Here is a 21896-nt window from a genome sequence, read left to right as displayed (position 1 = left end):
ATTTGAATTGTCCTCTGAGACCTTTCAAAGTCGGAAGCACGAAAGTTAAAAGCTATCTGAATTTGGTTTTAAAGACCCTAGAGGGTTTTATCTTTCACATTTTATTAGAGCTAAAAGTAGAGGAGATTTGAAATTAAAAGAGTTTCCTTAGAGAATCCCATAAGGTTATTGCTCTTTATCCATTTCTTGGGTCAACTACTTTAAACTACCAACTAGGTTCTATGATAAATGGACGACAGTAGAGAAGTTGAGAAGCTCGGAAGTAGGCAAAGTGGTCAAAAACATGGAAAAACCATGAGTCAGAGGCATGACTCACATGTGTTGTTTGTGCCCGCCGTCCCTGCATACGTGAGCAGATGGTAGTCTGGTGATTGGACAGTCCTTCCGACAGGCAGTGAGAACGACGACAAGGAAGAGTGTATGCTCCATATCCGTTCCCTTCCTCCTCCGCAGGAGACAAGATCTCACCGTTCATTACACCCCCCTCCGTCCTCTCGGGATTGTGACCATTATAGAGATGGTGGGAGCCACGAAGAGGAGGTAGCCTCTGTGTGCAAAGTTCATCTAAAGAGTTGGCTCTCTCTCCTGAGTGAGTCTCGAGTGTCCGCGGGCTGGAGGTGCGACGGCGTCCTCCACAGTTGGTGAAGCTTTTGTCTTTGTCCTCATTTGTCCCTATAATCTCCTCTGTGCTTGTCAGATGCTCTTGGCTTAGATCCGACAAGGAAAACTCCATGGAATCCTCTCTCCACATGTCAGCAGATTTGGAGCGCTTCTTCTTAAAGCTGCCACCTTCCCGAGGACCGTCTCTGGTCCTCTGAAGATACGTGTCCTCACCTGTGAAAAGTCCTTCATAATCACAATTGTCTGCCACCACTGTGTCCAACTCCACTCCATCTTCAGAGCCTGGCGTGGTGGTGGGATCCCCCATGTTGTCGTGGAAGGACATCGGCCGCAAGTTAATGGCCATCCGGTCCACCCAAATGGTGCCTCCATAGCCCTCCAAAGCATTCTTCTCATTGAAGGGTTCCAGGCCATTTTCACTCAGGGATTGTGGGATGGAAGGGGTGCTGCTGGATTTTGTGCTGGTCTCAGAGTTGCGGTGTTCAGCCTTGCTAGATGAGGCATGACGTGATCGTCGAGACTGCTTGTTAGAGATGCGAAGTGATCGGGTCATGTGCTTTCGTGAGAGGTGGCTCTGCCCTTCACCGTAGTAGGCGTGGTCTCCATTTTGGCTCTCTATGTTTCCCATTGTTTAACGTCTGTGGAAGACACAACATGGGTTAGATATAGGACATGTCACTGCCTATACAGATGAAGACCTACCAATCACTAGCAAGATGTCTGTACATGCCTGTGTGACATTTAAAAGATAGATTTGCACGTTTTCGGGGCTCTCAAACCTGACAGACCAGCAAACACCACATTATTCCAGAGATGCTTTTTACTTTAGAGACAATAAAAGACTCATTGCAGCTCCAAAGCAACATACCTGCTAAGTCCATATAAAGGGGTAAATGTTTTTACAGTGCAGAAAGACAAAGCAACAGAATAAAAGATGATCTACCTACAGAAGAGAAATTCAGTCTCACCATCTCTAAAAGTGTGAGCTGAATAGCATGTGACCAGAGCCTAATGCCAGAAATATCTCTGACGCACACAAAGACACAAAGCGAGAGAGTGAGCGAAGGAGTGAGATGTGAAACCTCTCAACCACCTGTGGTGGGAACATCAGAGGATTTTTACAATGACCTCCATTAGAGAGTTCAACATTGTGTATCTCAGCTATAACCTCTTGAAATTGTTGGAACGGTTCAATTAGGGCAAAATTCAGGCAAATTAGTCCTGAGAAAGAAACAGGAAATCATTATAGAAATCCATTGTGTACAGTTTATAGAATAATTTTTATGAAATCACCTTGGCATGAAAAAAAAAAATAGTCATGAGAGATATTTGCTCTGTTCCAAAACTTATAAAAGCAGCATTTTAAGGCATCGTAGGCACACTCCCGACATGAAGGCTGTCCCAGAAGGTAAGTTAATCATCCTGCTTCGTAATTGCTCATAACACCTAGTTTGCACAAGCAATAACAGCCAATCCCATGATGTTCTCATTCTAATTCCCATTGTAATGAGCTTGGGGAAAACTGAATTCCAGATTCTAGGCTAGGTGAGAGAAATACTGATTATAAATAACCTTAAATGCTTGATTCAATTATGTTTTATCCAAATTATGTTACTGAAAGTAGTAATTAAATTGCATTTTTTTGTCCAATATTTATAAGTGCTTTTTAGAATATCATATTGTTAACTTAGCAACATGCTAATGAACTCAATTGCTGCAGTTGGCAGCGAGGTAGCTCACTAGGTTTTGAGCTGCCTCAAAACCATGATTCTATTGTGTTAGTACATGACATCATGTATACAAGATCGGCAGTAGTACCTGAGGCAGAACCAGTGGATCAGATGCATTTCCAGACAGCCATGTTCCTATTTATTGACCTCATGGTCTTGATCAGCCCTAAGGCAGTTTTCCCTGGAAAAGAAACATAACACACATTTTAAACAAAGGAACAGTGAAAGATTAAGTCTAGACACAAGGATAGTTTGGATAGCGGTTCATAAATAAGGTTTTGGGCTTCTAAGTATGCAAAGGGTGGATTACAAGACACATATGAGAACATGACAGCTCACCTGTTCCAAGGTGCGGTTACAAAAACATGCACACTTATACAACAATACTTCTCACACCCTCCCTGCTGAACAAGAGGAAGAAGTTTCTGAGATTCGTCTCAGTTCCTTAAGAAGCCAACAATACAGTAATTATGGCTACCCAGCAGAATTCTTAAAGCTGAACCCATTTATATGTTCTTCAATGCCAATCTGACCTAATTTCTTCTAATCCAGAGAGAAGAGCAGAGAGAAAGCCTCATCTCCATACTGCAGCAGGTATAAATATGAGAAGATGGTTCAGACTACACACTCGAAGCACACTTTACGGATTAGCCTCAGAATGACACTGTTCCACTAAGCAGGAGATAGAGATAGAAATAGAGGAAAAGAATAATGAAAAAGAAGAGACAGAATTTCCAGTCATTACAACACATTGGATCCATTCAAACCTGTATAGAAGGACATATTCAAGCCATATCTAGAAACGTGAGGTGGGCTCTTTTGACTAGGACCACATTGGCGATACTCTAGCATTGTGCCGACAACGTTTACATGCATAAAAACCACACAAACCTAGTTTTTACTCACTGCCAGAGGGTTTGTGATTCAAACCGTGTGTGTAACAGAAGCATGTGTGCATGTGTTTGTTGGGGTCAGTGTGTATGTCTCTGGATCACATCCAGCTTCAGCAGTAAGGGTCAACAAGACCTTAAGGCCAATAAAGTGAAAGATGGAGACCCATCTGACGATCTCTATCCTCAGATGACAGCTGGCTGTTGTGTGTATGTTTGTTGGTATACATGAGAGTAGCGGTAGAAAAACTCAGTACTGCACTGCAGTCTACTTAACCTTGCTGTAGAGTTACATAAACTAGAGTTGACACCATTTTTCACTGTAGTTCACTTGTTTTCGCAGCTATGGCCTATATGCTCTTCCTCCTGATCCATGCCCCCTCCTTCATGCTATACCATTAGATTTGTCCTCCACATGATATTTAAGCTTTTATATCAGCGATTCAAGTGAGATGTGAAACTTTGCAGTGGAAAAAAACATCTTCAGTAGTGAAGGAAAGTTAATGGGTTTTGCAATAGCTTTGAGTTCCCATTTCCTGCTATTCTTAGAGTTGCATGTATTACGTAAATCTGCTATCCTGTCAGCCTTATTTAAAATATCTATATTACAAAAAATGCTTTCTTGCACAATATCTGCTTTGTTATAAACTGTTTAATGTTCCCTTTTTCGTAGCATGACAGTATACAGTCTTTTAACCACATTTAAGCTAAAGAAGACCAATTTGACATCTTTTTTTGGTCACATTTTATGAAATGTAAGCACATGGTGCAATCAAATCCTTATGGGAAGTTTGTATTTATGAGTTGAGAAGCTGTGATTATGAGGTCAGGAGTGTTTAAATCACTTTGGCCAGAGCAAGATGGTGATGTAGAGCAAGTTTTTTTTTTTTTACTCTACTTAAATAGAATGATAAATAAATTGTGTGAATTGGGCATGTTTTTGCTTTTTTGATGTTTTTATTAGGGCTGCAAAACGATTAATCGCATTCAAATAAAAGTTTATGCTTACATACTACTATATGTGTGTGTACTGTGTATATTTAGTATGTATATATAAATACACACATATGTATATATATTTTTTAAATATTTGTATGTATACTGTATATTTATACTTGTATATAATTTATATTATATATAAATATAAATATTTTATATATAAATCTAACATAGTTTTCCTTAATATACACATGTATGTGTGTGTATTTATATATACATAATAAATATACACAGTACACACACACACATATAGTATGTAAACAAACTTTTATTTTGAATGCAATTAATCGCGATTAATCGTTTTGCAGCACCAGTTTTTATTCCATTTATGAAGGTGCTGTAAACAACTGTTATGTATTCTGTCGTTATTTGTACATCCAACTTAGCTAGTTTTAGATGCTGCATCTATTGTGTCTGCTATATTTTCTCACTGAAAAGCCCCCAATTTGGAAACTCGGGCTCAAAGAAAATTTGTAATTATGACATCGTGGTGGCGTTCATGTGCCACCAACTTGTAAATACAACCTTTCATGCATTTTTTGTTGATTTCAATCATTCTGGAAAATCAAAGCTGTATTTAAATGGAAATAGCTGCTCATGATGGCCGCCAACTTGCCTTTCCACTGTCTGTTTCCCCTTTTTAATGTGGGCTGTGATGGTATATAAGCATATGTGCGCTAATCAAACACAGATCTATTACCATATGATCTGATTGCATTAAATATCAAATCTTCGGCTTCGAAAACATACTCCAGATGGAATATCTCAGCAGGGATCTACAGTTAAAATGTCAGTGCAGTCATAACCAAAAGGTTAGTGAAAATCGATGAGAGAAACCGTGATCCCGATGAGCAGAGCGGCAAACGTGAGTCAGCGAATGAACCGAGTGACCTGCTGCCCACTCTCTCTCCCTCCCTCCTACTCCTCACCTACGTGATGCTGGGATTCAGCGGTAATAATGTGTGATAAATCTCAGCGTGACGACAATAGACCCTATGCTAGCACAAACAGAATGTGATGATTACTACGTAAAACTCAAAAACGTGAGAAAAGATGCTCGTATGTATTGTTGTTGTTTGTGAATGCGCTAGATGTTTTGTTGTCTCGGAGCCGGACGTCTCCTGCAGGGCGAAGGCAGGTGGAGAGGATGGAGGAAGGGTGTGTGGTGGTGGAATGGCCTGCTGGGTTTTGCAGTGTCTCACTGTGAAACTTTAATCACAGGCACTTAGGAGGACACCTCCTCCACTTCACTTCCCTCACTGTGAAGGATGTGCTAGCCTGAGCTGTGTTATTAAAGCACATGCACACACACACACACCGTGAGGAGGGTGTGCATTGTAATGGAATAATGAAACAGACTGACTCTACCGAATGTCCCGCTCCCTCCCTCAGATACTCTTTTGTTTGAGGAGAAAGAGAGGCTGTAGAATAGATCACCAGCACGAGTCGACTGTTAAAAAAGCATGTTATCACAGCTTTACTTTCTTTAGGTAGTCTTTAGCTTTCTCCAGCTACTTCACACAGCTAATACAGCCCTACAGGTGACACAAAACAATCCCAACCTTTATGAGGAATATGGCAGCTAATAAAACAGTTTATAGTAGCGCACAGTAAGCTTCCTCTAGCTCTCAAAACTGAGTGAACAGATGGTAGGAAGGTATAAGTGGGTGTGAAACGAATAACACTCTTTGAAACAAAATTCAAAAGTGGAGCGACGAGTCACAAAATATACGATTACTGAAGTATAATCATCTGAAATGTCTCCATTTATCACATTATAAATTATTAAAGCACAGACAGGCCAGCTTGAGAACAACTACGGCAAAATTGCAGCCTCAAATAAACTCTGACAAGTCAGCAAACTTAATTCAGTCAGATATTATAATATAAATATAAAAAAGCACTGGGGGGCTCTTATTAGACATTTCTGATGGAAGAAAAGATGCTCACTAGACAAAGAAAAGCAATGAGTGATGACTGCTGTAAGTGAGGGGGAAGCAAACACAAACGCATTATTCTCGTTTCCTAAACCTGCTCCCATTAGTCCAAATCAGTCTTTTTCTTTCTGCTGCTTGTCTTTAAGGCCTGGGGCAAAGAGCAAGGTTTAAAATCTCCCCAAAGCCCAGCACTGCTGCACTGAGTTGAGGAAGACTACGGGGCTTTTAACTGCACACCCAGACAGACAGAAGGAGAGCGAGTTAGCACAGGAGAGACTGGATTAGAAATACTCCATTGTTCCCTCAGATGGAATCTGTCATTTTGCATGTGCACAATCTACTCTTGTTAGTATAATTGAGAGAGCGCAGACAAAGACACAAGAATAATCACTGCCCACACTGTCTTTGTCTGTCGCTGCTGACTGATTACCCCATAGATACTAGTGCTGGCCCATATAGTATCATATGTTTACAATATATTCTATTTCATTTTGATTCGATGATATAAAATGAACCGATTTTGTGAATATTGTAACAATTATAATATGCTATAATATGCTACATGCTATTTGGCCATTTGTTTTCTAAGGACCATCTAAGTAGCAACCAAAGTAGCAAATATTCCAATATTTTTGTGAAAGTTTGATTCATTTCTGCAAATCAGTTCTTTCGAATCTTTTTTTTTTTAATGCATATTGATGCATATGGTATAAGTATGGGGTCAATAAGGTTTTTTTTTAATACATTTATTCAGCAAGGACGCATTAAATTGATCTACAGTGACAGTAAATATATTTATATTATTACAAGAGATTTATTTTTCAAATAAATGCTGTTGTTTTTTAAGTTTATATTCATCAAAGAGTTTTGAAAAAAATATATACAATTGTTTCCACAAAAATATTAAGCAGCACAACTGTTTTCAACATTGATAATAATAAGAAATGTTTCTTGATCATTAAATCAGCATATTAGAATGCTTTCTGAAGGATCATGTGACACTGAAGACTGGAGTAATCACATAAAAAATTAAAATAATTACTTTTATTTATTACTTTTTTTATTTACATTATTTATGGTGTTTTTGATCAAATAATTTCAGCCTTGTTGAGCAGAAGAAACTTCTTTCAAAAACATTTAAAAATTTTACTGACCCTATCTTATATATACTCACCCAACTCTAACTGACAGCTATACCAACAGCATGTGATTATGAGAAAATCATGACCAGTTATTTGATATTTGAATTCTACAGAAATCCGCAGAGGTTTCTGCTGAATATTGTGGTCACAGTTTCTGTGTAAATGTTGTTATGGAATCGTGAGTAGAATCAATACCAAAATAGTATAGAATGTCACTAGCACAAAAATGAATCGCTTTGTTTTGTTTATATTTACAATCACCATGTCTCTTCTGACTGACTAGCAATAGAAGAGGAAATAACTTGTTTGTTCCTGCCACAACGGCCACCAAATATTTTACACTTTTAACACAGTCCCCACCCAGACACACTTCCCTCCAACACCCAACACACACACACACACACACACACACAAACTTCTCAGGTATCAGATAATAATGTCTCTTTCCCTTAAGTCCTCTATCTCTGCCCTGACATCTTTTTTCTTTTTCCTTTGTGTGGTGTGATCTATAGGTGCACTTCTTTGATTCTTTCTCTTTTATCCTTTAACCACCTTTGTTTGAACAAGGGTAAAACATTCTCTCTCTTCCCCTCCGCTCCTCTGCTTTGTTTTCTGTTCATAACAAGTATAAATCTGCTTAGTCAACACACCTAAGAAGTATTTTACAAAAACATGCTGAACTGAAATTGAGATGAAAACCCAGCAGGTCATTCGAAAAGTGCTTCGAGTGTTTCACGGGAGCTCCATAAATCCATTCCCACTGTAATAGTGTTGACCTTTTCTTAGTGCCTGGGAAACCAATTTAAGATCCCTCTAATAGTCCATCCACATTCACTGCTAATTGGCGCATGTCTCTTTAAAAAATACCCGAAATTCTGAGCACCCAGAAACCCACCCTGCCCACGGGCGACTATCCCCATTTCTCACATTTTTCCATGGATTCCTGACAGGGAATGACCAACTTAGCTTGAGATGAGAGGGACTTGAAAGCCATGATGAAACACCCTTAGGAATAATGGAAAAGAAAAAGGAGTGACAGAGAACAAGAGAAAGCCTGACAGTGAGAGGGGTTAAGAAGAGTTTAAAGAGGAGACTTCATAAGAAGCTTATCACCACCGGTACCGAAGTATAGTTCACATAGTTTTGATACTTGTATTAACGCATGGAAACCTTATGCACACCAGGATGGAAAGATTAACATCTTTTCCAAGGAAAGAGGGAGAAAAACAAGCACCGAGAAATATTCTCATTGGTGCAACATGAAAATACTGTTGAATAACATGTCTTGATAAAGTTTATATAAATTTTTTTTTTTATATATATTACAACGAAACATTAATATAATATAATATAATATAATATATAACCGGTACCGAAGTATAGTTCACATAGTTTTGATACTTGTATTAACGCATGGAAACCTTATGCACACCAGGATGGAAAGATTAACATCTTTTCCAAGGAAAGAGGGAGAAAAACAAGCACCGAGAAATATTCTCATTGGTGCAACATGAAAATACTGTTGAATAACATGTCTTGATAAAGTTTATATAAATTTTTTTTTTTTTATATATTACAACGAAACATTAATATAATATAATATAATATAATATATAATACCTATTATATAATTTTAAAAATCATAGCAAAATTTTATTGAAAAGTTCACGTGTCTTGATAATATATTTATCTACATTTTTCTGTTTAATTACAAATGTTATTACCATTTATTAATATATAATATAATATAATACATTATAATATAATATAATACATACCTATTATATTATATTATTATAATTTTAAAATAATAGTAAACGTTTATTTAAAAATGTATATATATTGATGATATATTTACATTTATCAAATTTTTTTGTATTTTACTGAAAAATTATATTACCATTTTTTAAATATATAATATAATATTTAGTATATTATATTACATAAATAATAAATCTAAACAAAATTTAAGAGTAGTTAATATGTACATTAATTGTACAAAAAAACTTCAATTTTGAATGCAGTGCTATTGAATTGTGGCACTTCCGTATGCCTGACCCAGGGTCATTTCCTCATCACATCCCCCCTCTGCTCCTCATTCTTTCCTGTCACCTCTGTCCCATCCATAACAGTGTGACAAAGGCCCCCAAAATGTCCACTTTTTTTATTTTATTTTAACACCCATCTCATATTCAACATCCAAAACCTACAATAGCACAATCATTCATGTAAAACTACAAAAACTAAAAAAAAAAGTTAAATGTTTCTCCAATGACAGAAAAAAGGAAGTCCTATCGTATACCCTTCAGCATCGGTAACCATTTCCATAGGACTAGCTCTGAAGACCTTCAAAGGACAGGAGATGCGAACTGTCCATTAATCCAAATGAAGTGACAGGACTCCTCCATCATGTCCCTGGGCTCTTGTCCGTGTCCGTGCTCCGCAGAGCTCAATGAACCTGTAATGAACCCCCCCCCCATCTACCTCAGACAGTCCGTCTTGGTTTCTAATGTGGCGTTATCATTATTTATGTTATTATTCGATTGCTTCTTTTATAAGAGCACAAGAACAAATATGGCCAAAAATAAAAATGTGACTCATTTTTCACACTTAACATCCTGCACTGAGTTTTGAGCCAATGCTAAAAATTATATAAAAAAGTAAATTGGTTCATAGCTTTTAATCTATAATGTGACTTCATAGATAATCTGCCACCGGTCAGAGTGGAGGAGGATTGTGGCTATTTCCTCTGGGACCACCAGACCGGTTTCCTCTCTTTTGTTCAATAACGCACCATGACCTGGAACACCATGTTATCTCTGCCTTTCAGACGTGTTAATGATAGAGTGATGATGAAAGAACAAAGAGGAAAGACTGATAATATACCAGAGTGACATCCCATGCTGATCAGTTTGACATCAGGTTGACAAAAAAGGTAGTTAAGAAAAGAAAAGAAAAGAAAAATAAATAAATAAAAATTTATTTTCAATACATTAAAAATGAAAATAAAAAAGAATGTGGATTTCAAACCACATTCAAGTGGATCAGGTGTGTAAAAATCAAAGTCTGTATGGAAAAAAAAAGGTTCAGGGATTGGTTCACATGTGTACTGTAATCTACAAATGTAAACCTCAGCTTGACATCAAATAATAGTATATCTGTGGCTGAGTTTCTTTCAAAATCCTTAGGGGGGACCTTTCAAATCTTTCTCTTTCAGAAGATTGCTGACCTGCAGATGAAGTTGGATCAGGACTAGACCTATCGAGAGCCTATACAGTGTCTCATAAACCCCTCTCTAAGTGCAGTGGCCATACTGTATGCTCCTCAAAGGCTTTCTCATCTCAAACACAGAGCTTAGCATATCTCGTCTGCTGCTCTCATTCAACCCATTTAAACCTCTCTGAGGGGGAGACAGAGTCTGCTGTTCCATAATTACGCCGGTAAAATAAGCTAACGGAGACCGACTGTGGGGAGCACATATAGGGCACCGAAACACTTTCTCTTTAATGTCTGAAGTCACATTCATCTCTCTGATCTGTGCTTTTGTTGATAGTGCATTAGTGAAAAGTCATGTGCAAAGCCTTCAAACAAAAGTGCTGAGATATTCATACATTATTTTATTTTATTTTAAATGTATTTTTATTTTGGGCATTTATTTTTTATTCTATTCTATTCTCCTGTATTATATTCTGATGTGTACTTGTCCTGACAATGCTTTAGTAAAAAAAGTTTCTGAAAAATGACACTGTTGTCACTGAGCTGCTTTACAGCTGAAACTGAATTAGATTCATAACTAATTAATTTTACAACATTAAAGGTATAGTTCACCCAAAAATACTACGTCTACAATGTAGAAACATGTGCCGCAGCTGACACAGAACAGCATGCGCGGTTTACGTTCAGTGGATACTCTCCAAAATGCCGCTATATGGTGACGCGGAGGAGACGGATTGTTGAATAAAGTCGTTATTTTTGTTTTCTTTGTGTACAAAAAGTATTCTCGTGGCTTCGTAAAATTACGGTTGAACCCCTGATGTCATATGGATTATTTTACCGATCTCCTTGCTACGTTTCTAGACCTTGATCATTGCTGTCTATGGAGGGTCAGAGAGCTCTCAGAATTCATCAAAAATATCTTAAATTGTCTTACGGGTTTAGAACGACATGAGGGTGAGTAATTAATGACAGAATTTAAATTTTGGGGTGAACTATCCCTTTAACATTGTTATTTTCCTGTTTATTAACATGAAGCTGCTTTGCAACAATTTTGTGTAAAGCACTATATAAATAAATGTCACTTTCAAACAAAGGTGTTAAGATATTTCTATTTTAAATGTAAATGATTTATTTCTATTCTATTCTATTCTATTCTTAAGTCTATAATTCAAACCTGATCTACTTGAATGTGGTTTGAAATCCAATAGGATTTTTTTATGTATTGCAATTAATTTTTAGTTTATTTTGTTTTGTTTTATTTTATCATTTTAAACGTGACTTTCAAACAAAGCTGTTGAGATATTTTTATTTTAAATGTAAATGTATTCTTTTGTTTTCTATTCTATTCTATTCTAAAGTCCATAATTCACACCTGATCCACTTGAATGTGGTTTGAAATCCAATAGGATTTATTTATGTATTGCAATAAATTTTTTATTTTATTTTGTTTTATAATTTTAAACGTGACTTTCAAACAAAGGTGTTGAGATTAGAACGAGCCGTTTTAGGGGGGCGTGGCAGAGTCTTAACTTTGATAAAGAATATCTCTTTGGTTTTGAGACTTTAGTCTTTGCAACTTCAGGGATCGTATCTATGCACAATCAGCTTGTAACACTCCAAAGAGAAAGGAAAACTTGAAATCGCATCATATGACCCCTTTAAATGTAAATGTATTCTTTTGTTTTTCTATTCTATTCTATTCTATTCTATTATGTTCTTAAGTCCATAATTCACACCTGATCCACTTGAATGTGGTTTGAAATCCAATAGGATTTTTTATGTATTGCAATGAATTTTTATTTTATTTTGTTTTATTTTATTTTATAATTTTAAACGTGACTTTCAAACAAAGGTGTTGAGATATTTTTATTTTAAATGTAAATGTATTCTTTTGTTTTTCTATTCTATTCTATTCTCTGTTATATTCTTAAAGCAATATGTCCATAATTCTGGTCTGTACTTGTGTTGATAGCCCAGTGTCTTAGTAAGGTCATATGCAAAACTTCTATTTATCAAAAACCTATTTATTTTATTAATTGAACTTTATAATTATAGTTTTTTCTATTCTATTATAATCTCCTCTATTATATGCTATATGATGGGAATATAGTGACTGTTATTTACTGAATTCTGTTTGAATGAGCCATGTTCAAAGGCATTTTAATACACCTGACCAAACATTCCATATCAATCCAAGTTGCTATGTTGCTTGGCAACAGTAAACAGTATTAACAGAACATCTGTGTTTTTTAATACTTTTTCAGGTGCTGACATTTTTTACAAAGCAGCAAGTCACTTGAGACCATGTGTTACAGTGATTTTACCTCCACTTCACAACATCACCGCTTACCCACAGTGAAATCACTGTAACGCATGGCCTCTCATGGCATTTTGCTTTTTTTTTTTAGATGTGTGTGAGATTCATCATTATGGCCACACTCATGTCTATATCCTGATGTTCCACACCCGCACACAATTCATCACCATCATCCTAATTCATCTAGATGCACCAGTCATTATCAGGTTAGAGGCAGTGAAGTTGGGGGAAATGGAGTGTAAATGGGGCTAATTTGTGTCCTCTGTCTGGGGAAAATGGAGTGATGACATGCAGGAAGAGAAGAGGAGGAGGAGGAGGACTGCAGATGGGTCCTCTCACTGATCAGAGGGGAGAAATGTTTGGCTGAAGGGCTCACGATTTACACACTTCCAATGACACGCTTGAACAAAGAGTGCCAGTCTGGGGGAAAGAGAGAGAGGGAGAAATCGAGAGGGCAAGAGACAAAAGGATGAATGTGGATGAGCATGTCTGGATGCTGCTGTGTTCTCTTCTCTCATTCAAAGCTAAAACATCAAAATAAAAAGACAAAACTTTTAAAACGCATGTTGAGGTCATCCTGGGAAAAGCCCCAATTTGTTCTTCAACTCTAATATATATAATAAAATAATCATGAGGCATATGAGACATGATAAATGTCCAAGGCATTTTGTACAACCATATATATATGCTGTGCCAGACTATCAGTATTTCCTACAAAAGTGAATTTCCCATAATTCATTATATGGGGAAAGAGGGAGTGAAAATAGTGGATTTGGTCACAGCTGCAGATACGTCATGTACTGATTAACAAAAAAAAACTATGCCTTTTATTACAGAGAGAGTACTACGGTCAGATTCAAACCTCCATTTACTGTATGAGCACCACAGTGCAACATACTTAGACATTCGCTGACTGCAAGGCCAAGACACCATATCTTATATCTTGCAAGGCCAAGACACCATATAAGTCATATCTCAGAGTGGAAAGAGTTGTAAAGATCACAGTTTTCTTTATGTCCAGTCTGTAGCACCATGGCAAGCTCAGGCTGAACAAATTCTCAGCGCACACATGGGTATCTTGTGTCAAGTGTTGTGTGAGAGAATGGCCACTAATGCTGGCAGTTCACACATCCAGAACGAGCACACACACTCATAGCTTTGGGATTCCTGCTGCTGATGGTGAATGAGAGGTAGGATAAGACTTTGGCTCGAAGCCAACAGCTCTTCTCGTCTGGCAGGAAGCCCCAGTGGAAAGGAAAAGAGGAGTGGAGGAGGCACTGAAAGCCGCACCGGTGCTCTACAGCCCTTCCTCAGCACACCTGAGATCAACGGACAGAAACTTCCACAGCTGATGAGAACAACCTAGAAGCCCTGACAGGAAATGAGTGTGTTCATAAGGCCTCAAGCCATCTTTTAGGACCTTAAGAGACTTCATTTGGGAAGGAGGGGTAATCTTGAGTGCCGGTGTCCCGTCATTCTCTCATTCTTCCACTCTCTTATTCTCTAGCTTCATTTTTTTGCACCTGCGTCAACAAGCACCTCACAAACAAAGTGCTCCTTCAAGAAATGAAGGGAGAGGAAAAAAGGGCAGGGAGTTGAAAGACTTGAGCTTTTGCTTTGGGCCCTGAAAGGACAGGAATGTCACACGCAAACAGAAGACAGACAGACAAACTACAAAAGCAAAGACAGAATGAAAGCTCTTTAGAAGAATAGCTTTCCGACTATTCATTAATTTCTTTCTTTTTTCAATTTATGTATCTCTCTCTAATTTGAAAGTCAAATTAAAAGTCAGAGGCTAACCAGTACTGCTGGATAAAGCCAAGAGAGATCTGATCAAAACAAAACAAAAGCACAAAATATTAGTTAATTGCATAAGATTAGATTTAATTTTACAATAAAATTAAAGATATAAAAATGAAACAAAACAAAATAAAACCAAAAAAAATAAAATAAATAAAAAGTTATTCTTTATACCTTATATTGTATATTCTTATTGTTTGATTGCAATATATAAAAAATACGGTTAATTTTGCTACATTGTTCCATTCTCTTTTACAAGAAGTGGAACTAACTTTACAGGAACTGTCCATGCCCTCCATGAACGTATACTGGTTTGTGGTTATGGGTGAAATAAAGTTAGAAAAATACGGTTAATTTTGCTACATTGTTCCATTCTCTTTTACAAGAAGTGGAACTAACTTTACAGGAACTGTCCATGTCCTCCATGAACGTATACTGGTTTGTGGTTATGGGTGAAATAAAGTTAGATTCTCAGTGCTGGATGATTTCTATATGGTTGGAAGGCAATGAATCTTATCTCTTCATCATGATATTTTGTGTGTGTGTGTGTGTGTGTATGTGCGCTAGTGAGACTCAGCCTTTTACCACAGAGACACAATAGAGCTATTTCTGCAGCACACGCACACCATCGGCCAAACCACTACAGATCAATACCCCATTACCACATCAGTGCCAGACACTATTTAGGCTCAATTCAGAGCTAGACTTACTGCTGCTGACCAACCTCTCCTTTTAAAACCACCTCAATCTCACACACACCCTGCCAGCACACAGCCAAAAACCACTCACACTCACATACCCAACCATATACACTGTAGATCTCACTTTCACCCCCTCAGCAGGCTGTCATGTCCCACAGAAGGTGTCTCATCAAAGTGCGTCAGCAGTGAACACACTTTACCAGACTGCTAATGAGAAGGCTGATCATTCTGCCAAAATCCTGCAATTCATGAAACAGAAGTTTGTATTGATAGGATCATATCTAAGCATTTCATAAACATCAGAAGTACAACTGTATAATATTTAAAAACACAAATGTCCCTTCCCAATCCACACAAACTATTTACAAAAATTAGTCATTTAGATATTGCAATAATACTAATGCCCTATCTAGGAGAACATTAACATGTGACTGCCCATATTTACATATGAACGACCATGAAGTATAGAGAGATGGCATAAACTAAAACATAGCCACCCAACTTTTATGTTTTAATAGAGATTGTAAGTCAGAATTGTCAACTGATGTTGCGATAGATAGAGTCAAGTATTGTTTGCATAACAATAGTATACAATGTTATGTTTCTAAAGGCCGGGACACACCAAGCCGACTTCAAAGAATTAGTGGTGGCGAAAGCCGACAGTGTTGTCTCATCGGCAGCGTCAGACCAAAAAGCCATGCTTGAACACATCGCACAGACTACAGCCGACTGCAAACTAACACATGCGTTCTGCACCTGTGTGAGAGGAATCAACTGTCTATATCAGCAGCTATCAATAGTATATTTTCATCATTTAAAATGAGAAACCGAAATAAGGATATACGAGATATATGCAGATATACGTAAAGTAAACAAAGCAGTGCTTGCTTACCATTTTGAATATCAGTTATGTTCTTAACTTTCTTCATTTTAAGCGGCTCATGCTATGAAAATATTTGCATATTAGATGCTTGGGAAAGATCACGTAACATTAGAACAGCCTTCTGTCTGTACCGCCTTCATTTACTTGCTCGTTTTCGTCACTTTCGCTTTAATTCTCGGACACTAACTAATTCGCTAAACTGAACCTCCAATCAGAGTTATCACTCGCACCGACGGCCTCGAAGGCAAACTTCTGCCGACATGAGCCTGATGAGAGCTGATGTGTGGAACACACCAAACAAACTAGCCCGACAGACGCTCACCGACAGCCCGACGTTGGCTGATGGTCGACCATCGACTTGGTGTGTCCCGGGCTTAAACAACAGATCCTCTCAAAGGAGCATATATAAAGAAAACAAAAAAGGCCACAAAACAGAGCCTTGAGGTATGCCACAGGCGATAATGAGTCACAACCTACTATTTCTACTTTGGTTCACTTAACTTTTGGTTCAACAACCTTGACTAACATCATAAGTGAACTTAATGGGGGGAAAATTCAATTCTACACCAGAATATACAGAATTAGTTATAGTTCTAGTGCAGTTGAAAATAAACATTAAAGCCAGGATTCAGAGATTGCATCTGTGATATTTATAACAACACATTGCCTGGAGGATCCTTACACCATCAAGCTAACAAAGAGAAAACGTGTGTCTCACTACGAAGAGTGTAATCTTTCTCGAACGGGACCACAATGCCCCAGGCAGCAAGTGTGTGACTTTATATTATTGTAATCCTCTGACCCTGCTGTATGTAAAAGCCACAGTGAAGCTTCACAGCCTGTGCATTTGTGCTGCATTGAGCTGGAATCACAGAAAAAGCTTTTGCTGAAAGCAAGAGGCTGCTTTTATCCACACAACCTCTCCTCTGTGCCAAACAAGCAGAAGAGGCTCAACAAAAACTGCACCCGCATGCCACAAGGCAAGAATGAAGACACTCAGGTCTCTGCTTAAAAGAAAGCTAATTTGAAAAGTAAAATAGACCAGCATGCGACAGCAGTCTCTCCTTTCAGACCAAGATCAGATCACTTCCAGGTCAGTGGAGGATATTGAGAGAGCCAATTTTTTCTCCCTGATAACCCGTGCTGAATGGGAGTCTCTTTTGTGCTTTGACTGAAAGGATGTTTTGAGAACAAGTTTGATTAAGCAGCATTAAAGGGATAGTTCATCTAAAAATTCTGTCATCATTTACATGGAACACTTTTTAATACAATGAAAGTTAATCCAAAGTTAATTCAAGATCCAAACTGACTAGAAAAAAAAAAACTACAAAAGTATCGTAAAAGTGGTCTTCTGAAAGCTTTTGTTGAGATCTTCCTTTGTGCTCTCCAGAAGAAAGAAAGTCATACAGGTTTGGAATAACATGAGGATGAGTAAATGATAAAAGAATTTTCACTTTTGGGTGAACTGTCCTTTCAAGAACTGAGTGTCTCTTTACTTTGAGAATCTCAGACTCACACAAATTTACCTGAGTGTAAAAGTTCACGTGGTTAATTCCCAACAACCCCCCTCTCTCTTTTTATTCTCCCTATCTCTTTTTTCAATATTATTCTTGTCAACAGTCTCACTAAAGTCGTTAAGTGAATGAGTAAGTAATCTGTGGTTTGCCTGCAGCTGTGTGGCCCATCTCAACAGGCTTGCGGTCCTAAGATCTTCGAAGATTAAAGTGATCTGAAATGTGTCAGATCAAGGCCTTTGTTGTGACAGGTAAATTTAAATGGTTAAACGGTTGTGGATTTTCCTCGATAAATAGTTGTTTGACTTAAAGATGCTTGATCTAGGTGTTAACAGTCCATTCACAACTTCCTGCACCCCCTCTCTCACACAAAGATCACCTTACTAGAGTTTAAACACACACATGCACGTACTTCCATTTCCAATATCCAAACTTGCACCGCCACTTTGTTTTTCTTTTGGCTTTGCAGGAATCACTTCCTTATGGAATGGGACTTCTGAAACAGTGCATTTGTGCGTGAGTCTTCCTGCTTTGGGGTTAGAAATTTAATTTTTCTGGTTCTACAGGATTTAGACCAGAAGAGATGCCTCTTGTAGCATTATGAAAAAGAATGACATATACAAACGTCAGCAAGACCATTTACACACACACCCTTACTTTAGGCATGTTCCTATAAACAAATTACAGTACTTGGAAAAACCCCCCCACTTCACTCAATAATGTCCCATTGCTCTCCTGCCTTTAATATAAGTTAGATCAGTCAGATATTGTGACCTTATTGGAAAGATGGTAACACCATGAATGTTTTTTCTTCTGGGACATTTTTAGAAACCTACAATGCCCACACACACACACACACAGAATTTGTGAAACAAAGCCACAAATGTATGTTTCAAATTCATTTAGTCTCCCATTACCCCCTCCTCATCACCTCCTGTGGGTCTACGCTTAAACAACCAGTCAAGTGCTAATATTGAAAAGAGGAGGACACGCTGAATGAATGGAGGACACGCTGCATTAAGAAACAGACATTAGCAAGAGACAACGGGGAATATCTGTCAGGTCTTGCACATACACATCTAACATGAGGATTATAATATCTCATACAATACAGACTATTCCTGATGGGTTTACAGAGGACACAACGTCACAGATAATCCATAATGGTTATGCATTTCTTGTTTGATCCTTTCTGTCATTTGGTTTCTAGGTTATATGTATTCATGAGCTGTCAGTGAGAACAATGACTGTGTGTGTTTGATCGCAGCATGAAAAAAACAGTATGAAACTACTTTAGAGTATCTGTAACAAGTTTAGAGATAAATGCTTTGAAAAAACTCTCAAAACAATTTCCTAACCTATTTAAAAAAGATCAAATGCAGGTGCAACAGAAACCAGTCAAAGTGGCCTTAATGTCTTTTTCTATTTGCTGAAAGTTTCATTGTTTGTTGTTTTCCACTTTTGATTAATTTAATGCGTCCTTGCTAAATAAAAAAAATATTACTTTCTTTCCAAAAAACAAAACAAAACAAATCTTACTCAAACTTTTAAATGGTAGTGCTCTCTCCCTCCTTTTTTCATTCAGACACTTTTTATGAAGACCAAACCTCACCTTTCTCTCTTTATCTCCTCATCTCTTTCATTAGCTTCGTTAATGTATACTTTAAACATGCTGTGGCGGTGCTGTGGCCCATTTAAGCCGTATTTCCTACCCCCCACACACATATAGCTTCTCTACCCCCCACGTTTCACCCTGATGCCCTCTGCTTCAGTGGGGCAGAAGAAGGAAGAAATGCCCTGAGGGTCACAGTGAAGCCATTCTGTTACTTAGTTCCACTTAACACACTTACAGAGCAAAGCAGAACAACATGATTGCCTTCCTAAGCCTTCATATACATACACAAACACACTTCTATACAGATACAGTATTAGACCAATAAAGGGTTTAAAATACACATGGATACTGACACACACTCATGCTTGAACACACGTCCCATTTCACTTGAATAACCAGCAACTACCGCAAGGTCTGCAATTCCCAAAGAATCTCCTGTATTTTACATGTTAATGTGGTTTTTAACATATCTTATGCCTAGTATTTGAGGAACAATCCTGTCTGCTACTTATTGACCCAAACTACTGGGCGCTTGGAAATCAATTTGACTGTGTGATAGCCCTTTTTAAAGGAAGGAGTGTGTTTATCGAGTCTAATCCATAGATTAAACAGTGTATGACGGGAGCAAGACAGACGCACATGATAAAGTCCAGATATAAGCTCTTAAAGGAGACAGGTAGTCTCTGTCCAGTCTGTTTCTGAGGGGGACCTCAATGATACAATGGTGTAGGAAGAGTGTGGGGTTCATTTTTTGCTGTGTTTGCTCTAGACTGAAGTATGCAGGAGTCTTTGTTTGGCCAGTCTGAGTTCCTCCACAGCGCACTCTACGGTAATTCATTCATAAAGCCACTAGACCAATGGGAGACCTCAGGCGACCGAGGAATCTGGCACCCCGTGTGCCATCTCTGTCTGACTGCGAACAGTTGAGACCTGCAACAGTGACCCCCTAAGCCCAGACAGACCAGTATAAATATTAGTGGTCCACTGCATCTAGGTCTTTCTTTCAGGTTTGATTGTCTCTTTACCTGGCTTAAACACATTTTAGGTGTGTATATACTTATATCATCTTTTATCTTATTTGTATTTCACTTTGCTGTCTGTTTTCTTTTGTATCTTTCCTCAGAATCTCAGCTCAGTTGCTTTTTCAGTCATCTCATCACAATGAATCACATTCCACAGAACTGTAGACCACACACACACACATACTGTATACACACTCCTACACATAAACACACACAGAACTATCCGGGAGCTGCTCTAGTGGTTTACAGTAAAACTTTTAAATGAGGCACATTATTCATGAGGTAACACAGAAGAACTTAACCAGGCTGCTAAACATTTCAGACAGACTCTTACACGCAGATCAGTTGACAGACCTGCAAATACAATATAGTCATGTTGTCACTCAAGTTTTCTACTTACAAAAAAATATTAATACTGAAGACAATTTGTGACAGAACAGCAAAAATATAGAGCAAACTTTAGAAATGTACTCCGTACAGTGAGAAAATTCACACGCACACACAAAGGCAGCATGTGAGAGAGAATATACACTGACGGATCCTCCTCCTTGGCTTACAAGCATTTCTATCTAGATGAGAGGTTTTTATGACTACAGAACCATTTGTTTTTGAGACCTCTCAAAACAAACCCCACATACACACTTAAATACACTCGGCATATTGATTGTTCAACAAAGGCACACAAGACAGACTTTTAAAGCCTCTATGGCAAGTAAACCTTATTAACCAAGCAGTGTGGCATTTATCACTGTCAGCCGACCACTCGAGTACAGTCCCAGGGGACCCAGAGAAAGTCCAACAGACAGACATAAATGTCCAATTGCAAAGACATTTTGCAATTGGAGACAGTAAAACAGCATGGAAATAGAGTTGGTAGTGTGGCATACCTCAGAGGTAAATCCTAGGTCCGTTTTTGTTCCTCAATAAAGTATCCAAACATTAGAAGTTTGAACGTCTTCTAACTCAGTTCATACAGGTAATGTCTCCTCCAAGTACTGGCTGTAATCCTGCAAGTCTCTGTGCCTCTTGTCTATCACAACTCCACAACACACTGAGGATGAGTCTGTCCGCTGAGATCGCAGAAAGGGGTGTGTGCGCGCTCTCTCTCGCTCTCTTTCTCACCCATTTGCACAACCCTCCCCGTTCCTCCATTTGCTTCTCCTCCCCCTCTCCTTCTCACCTCCCGTGATGGAGATTTACCGCTGATTACAGAACCGGCTTTACTGACAAGATGCGCGTTAAATATCGCATTCGATTTATCGTGCAGCCCTATTTACTATATAGATTTACACATACACAAACACGTCCACATAGACATACACACACAGATATGCACACGTGCATGGTCTCAGATTTAAGGCTGATTGGTCCGTCGGATTCTCGTAGTACACCGAAAGTAAATCTTGGCGATTTAAAGGTCGGGTAAGCGATTTTTCAAAAACGCTTTAGAAAACTGATTCGGGCCGAATAGCAAAACAAACTTGTAGCCAATCAGCAGTAAGGGGCGTG

General features: G+C 38.1%; 1 protein-coding gene across 3 annotated transcripts in view; it reads right to left on the bottom strand.

The window, feature by feature from the left end:
• tiam1a (TIAM Rac1 associated GEF 1a) overlaps nt 1-21896 on the bottom strand; it is a 63757-nt gene that overhangs the window by 28296 nt on the left and 13565 nt on the right. For 2 of the 3 annotated variants that reach the window (XM_016528396.1, XM_016528398.1), the window contains exons 1-3: nt 21275-21458; nt 2440-2532; nt 317-1259 (exon numbers count right to left, since the gene is read on the bottom strand). In XM_016528396.1, the coding sequence (XP_016383882.1) occupies nt 317-1249 (933 nt within the window). In that variant the 5' untranslated portion in view covers nt 1250-1259; nt 2440-2532; nt 21275-21458. Of the gene's footprint in view, nt 1-316; nt 1260-2439; nt 2533-21274; nt 21459-21896 lie in introns of those variants that run through there. The other variant, XM_016528397.1, reaches the window with a different exon arrangement.

Source organism: Sinocyclocheilus rhinocerous, unplaced genomic scaffold (assembly GCF_001515625.1).
Source record: "Sinocyclocheilus rhinocerous isolate Xijiao unplaced genomic scaffold, SAMN03320098_v1.1 scaffold603, whole genome shotgun sequence".
NCBI lineage: Eukaryota > Metazoa > Chordata > Actinopteri > Cypriniformes > Cyprinidae > Sinocyclocheilus > Sinocyclocheilus rhinocerous.
This window is presented reverse-complemented; position numbering and strand designations above follow the sequence as displayed.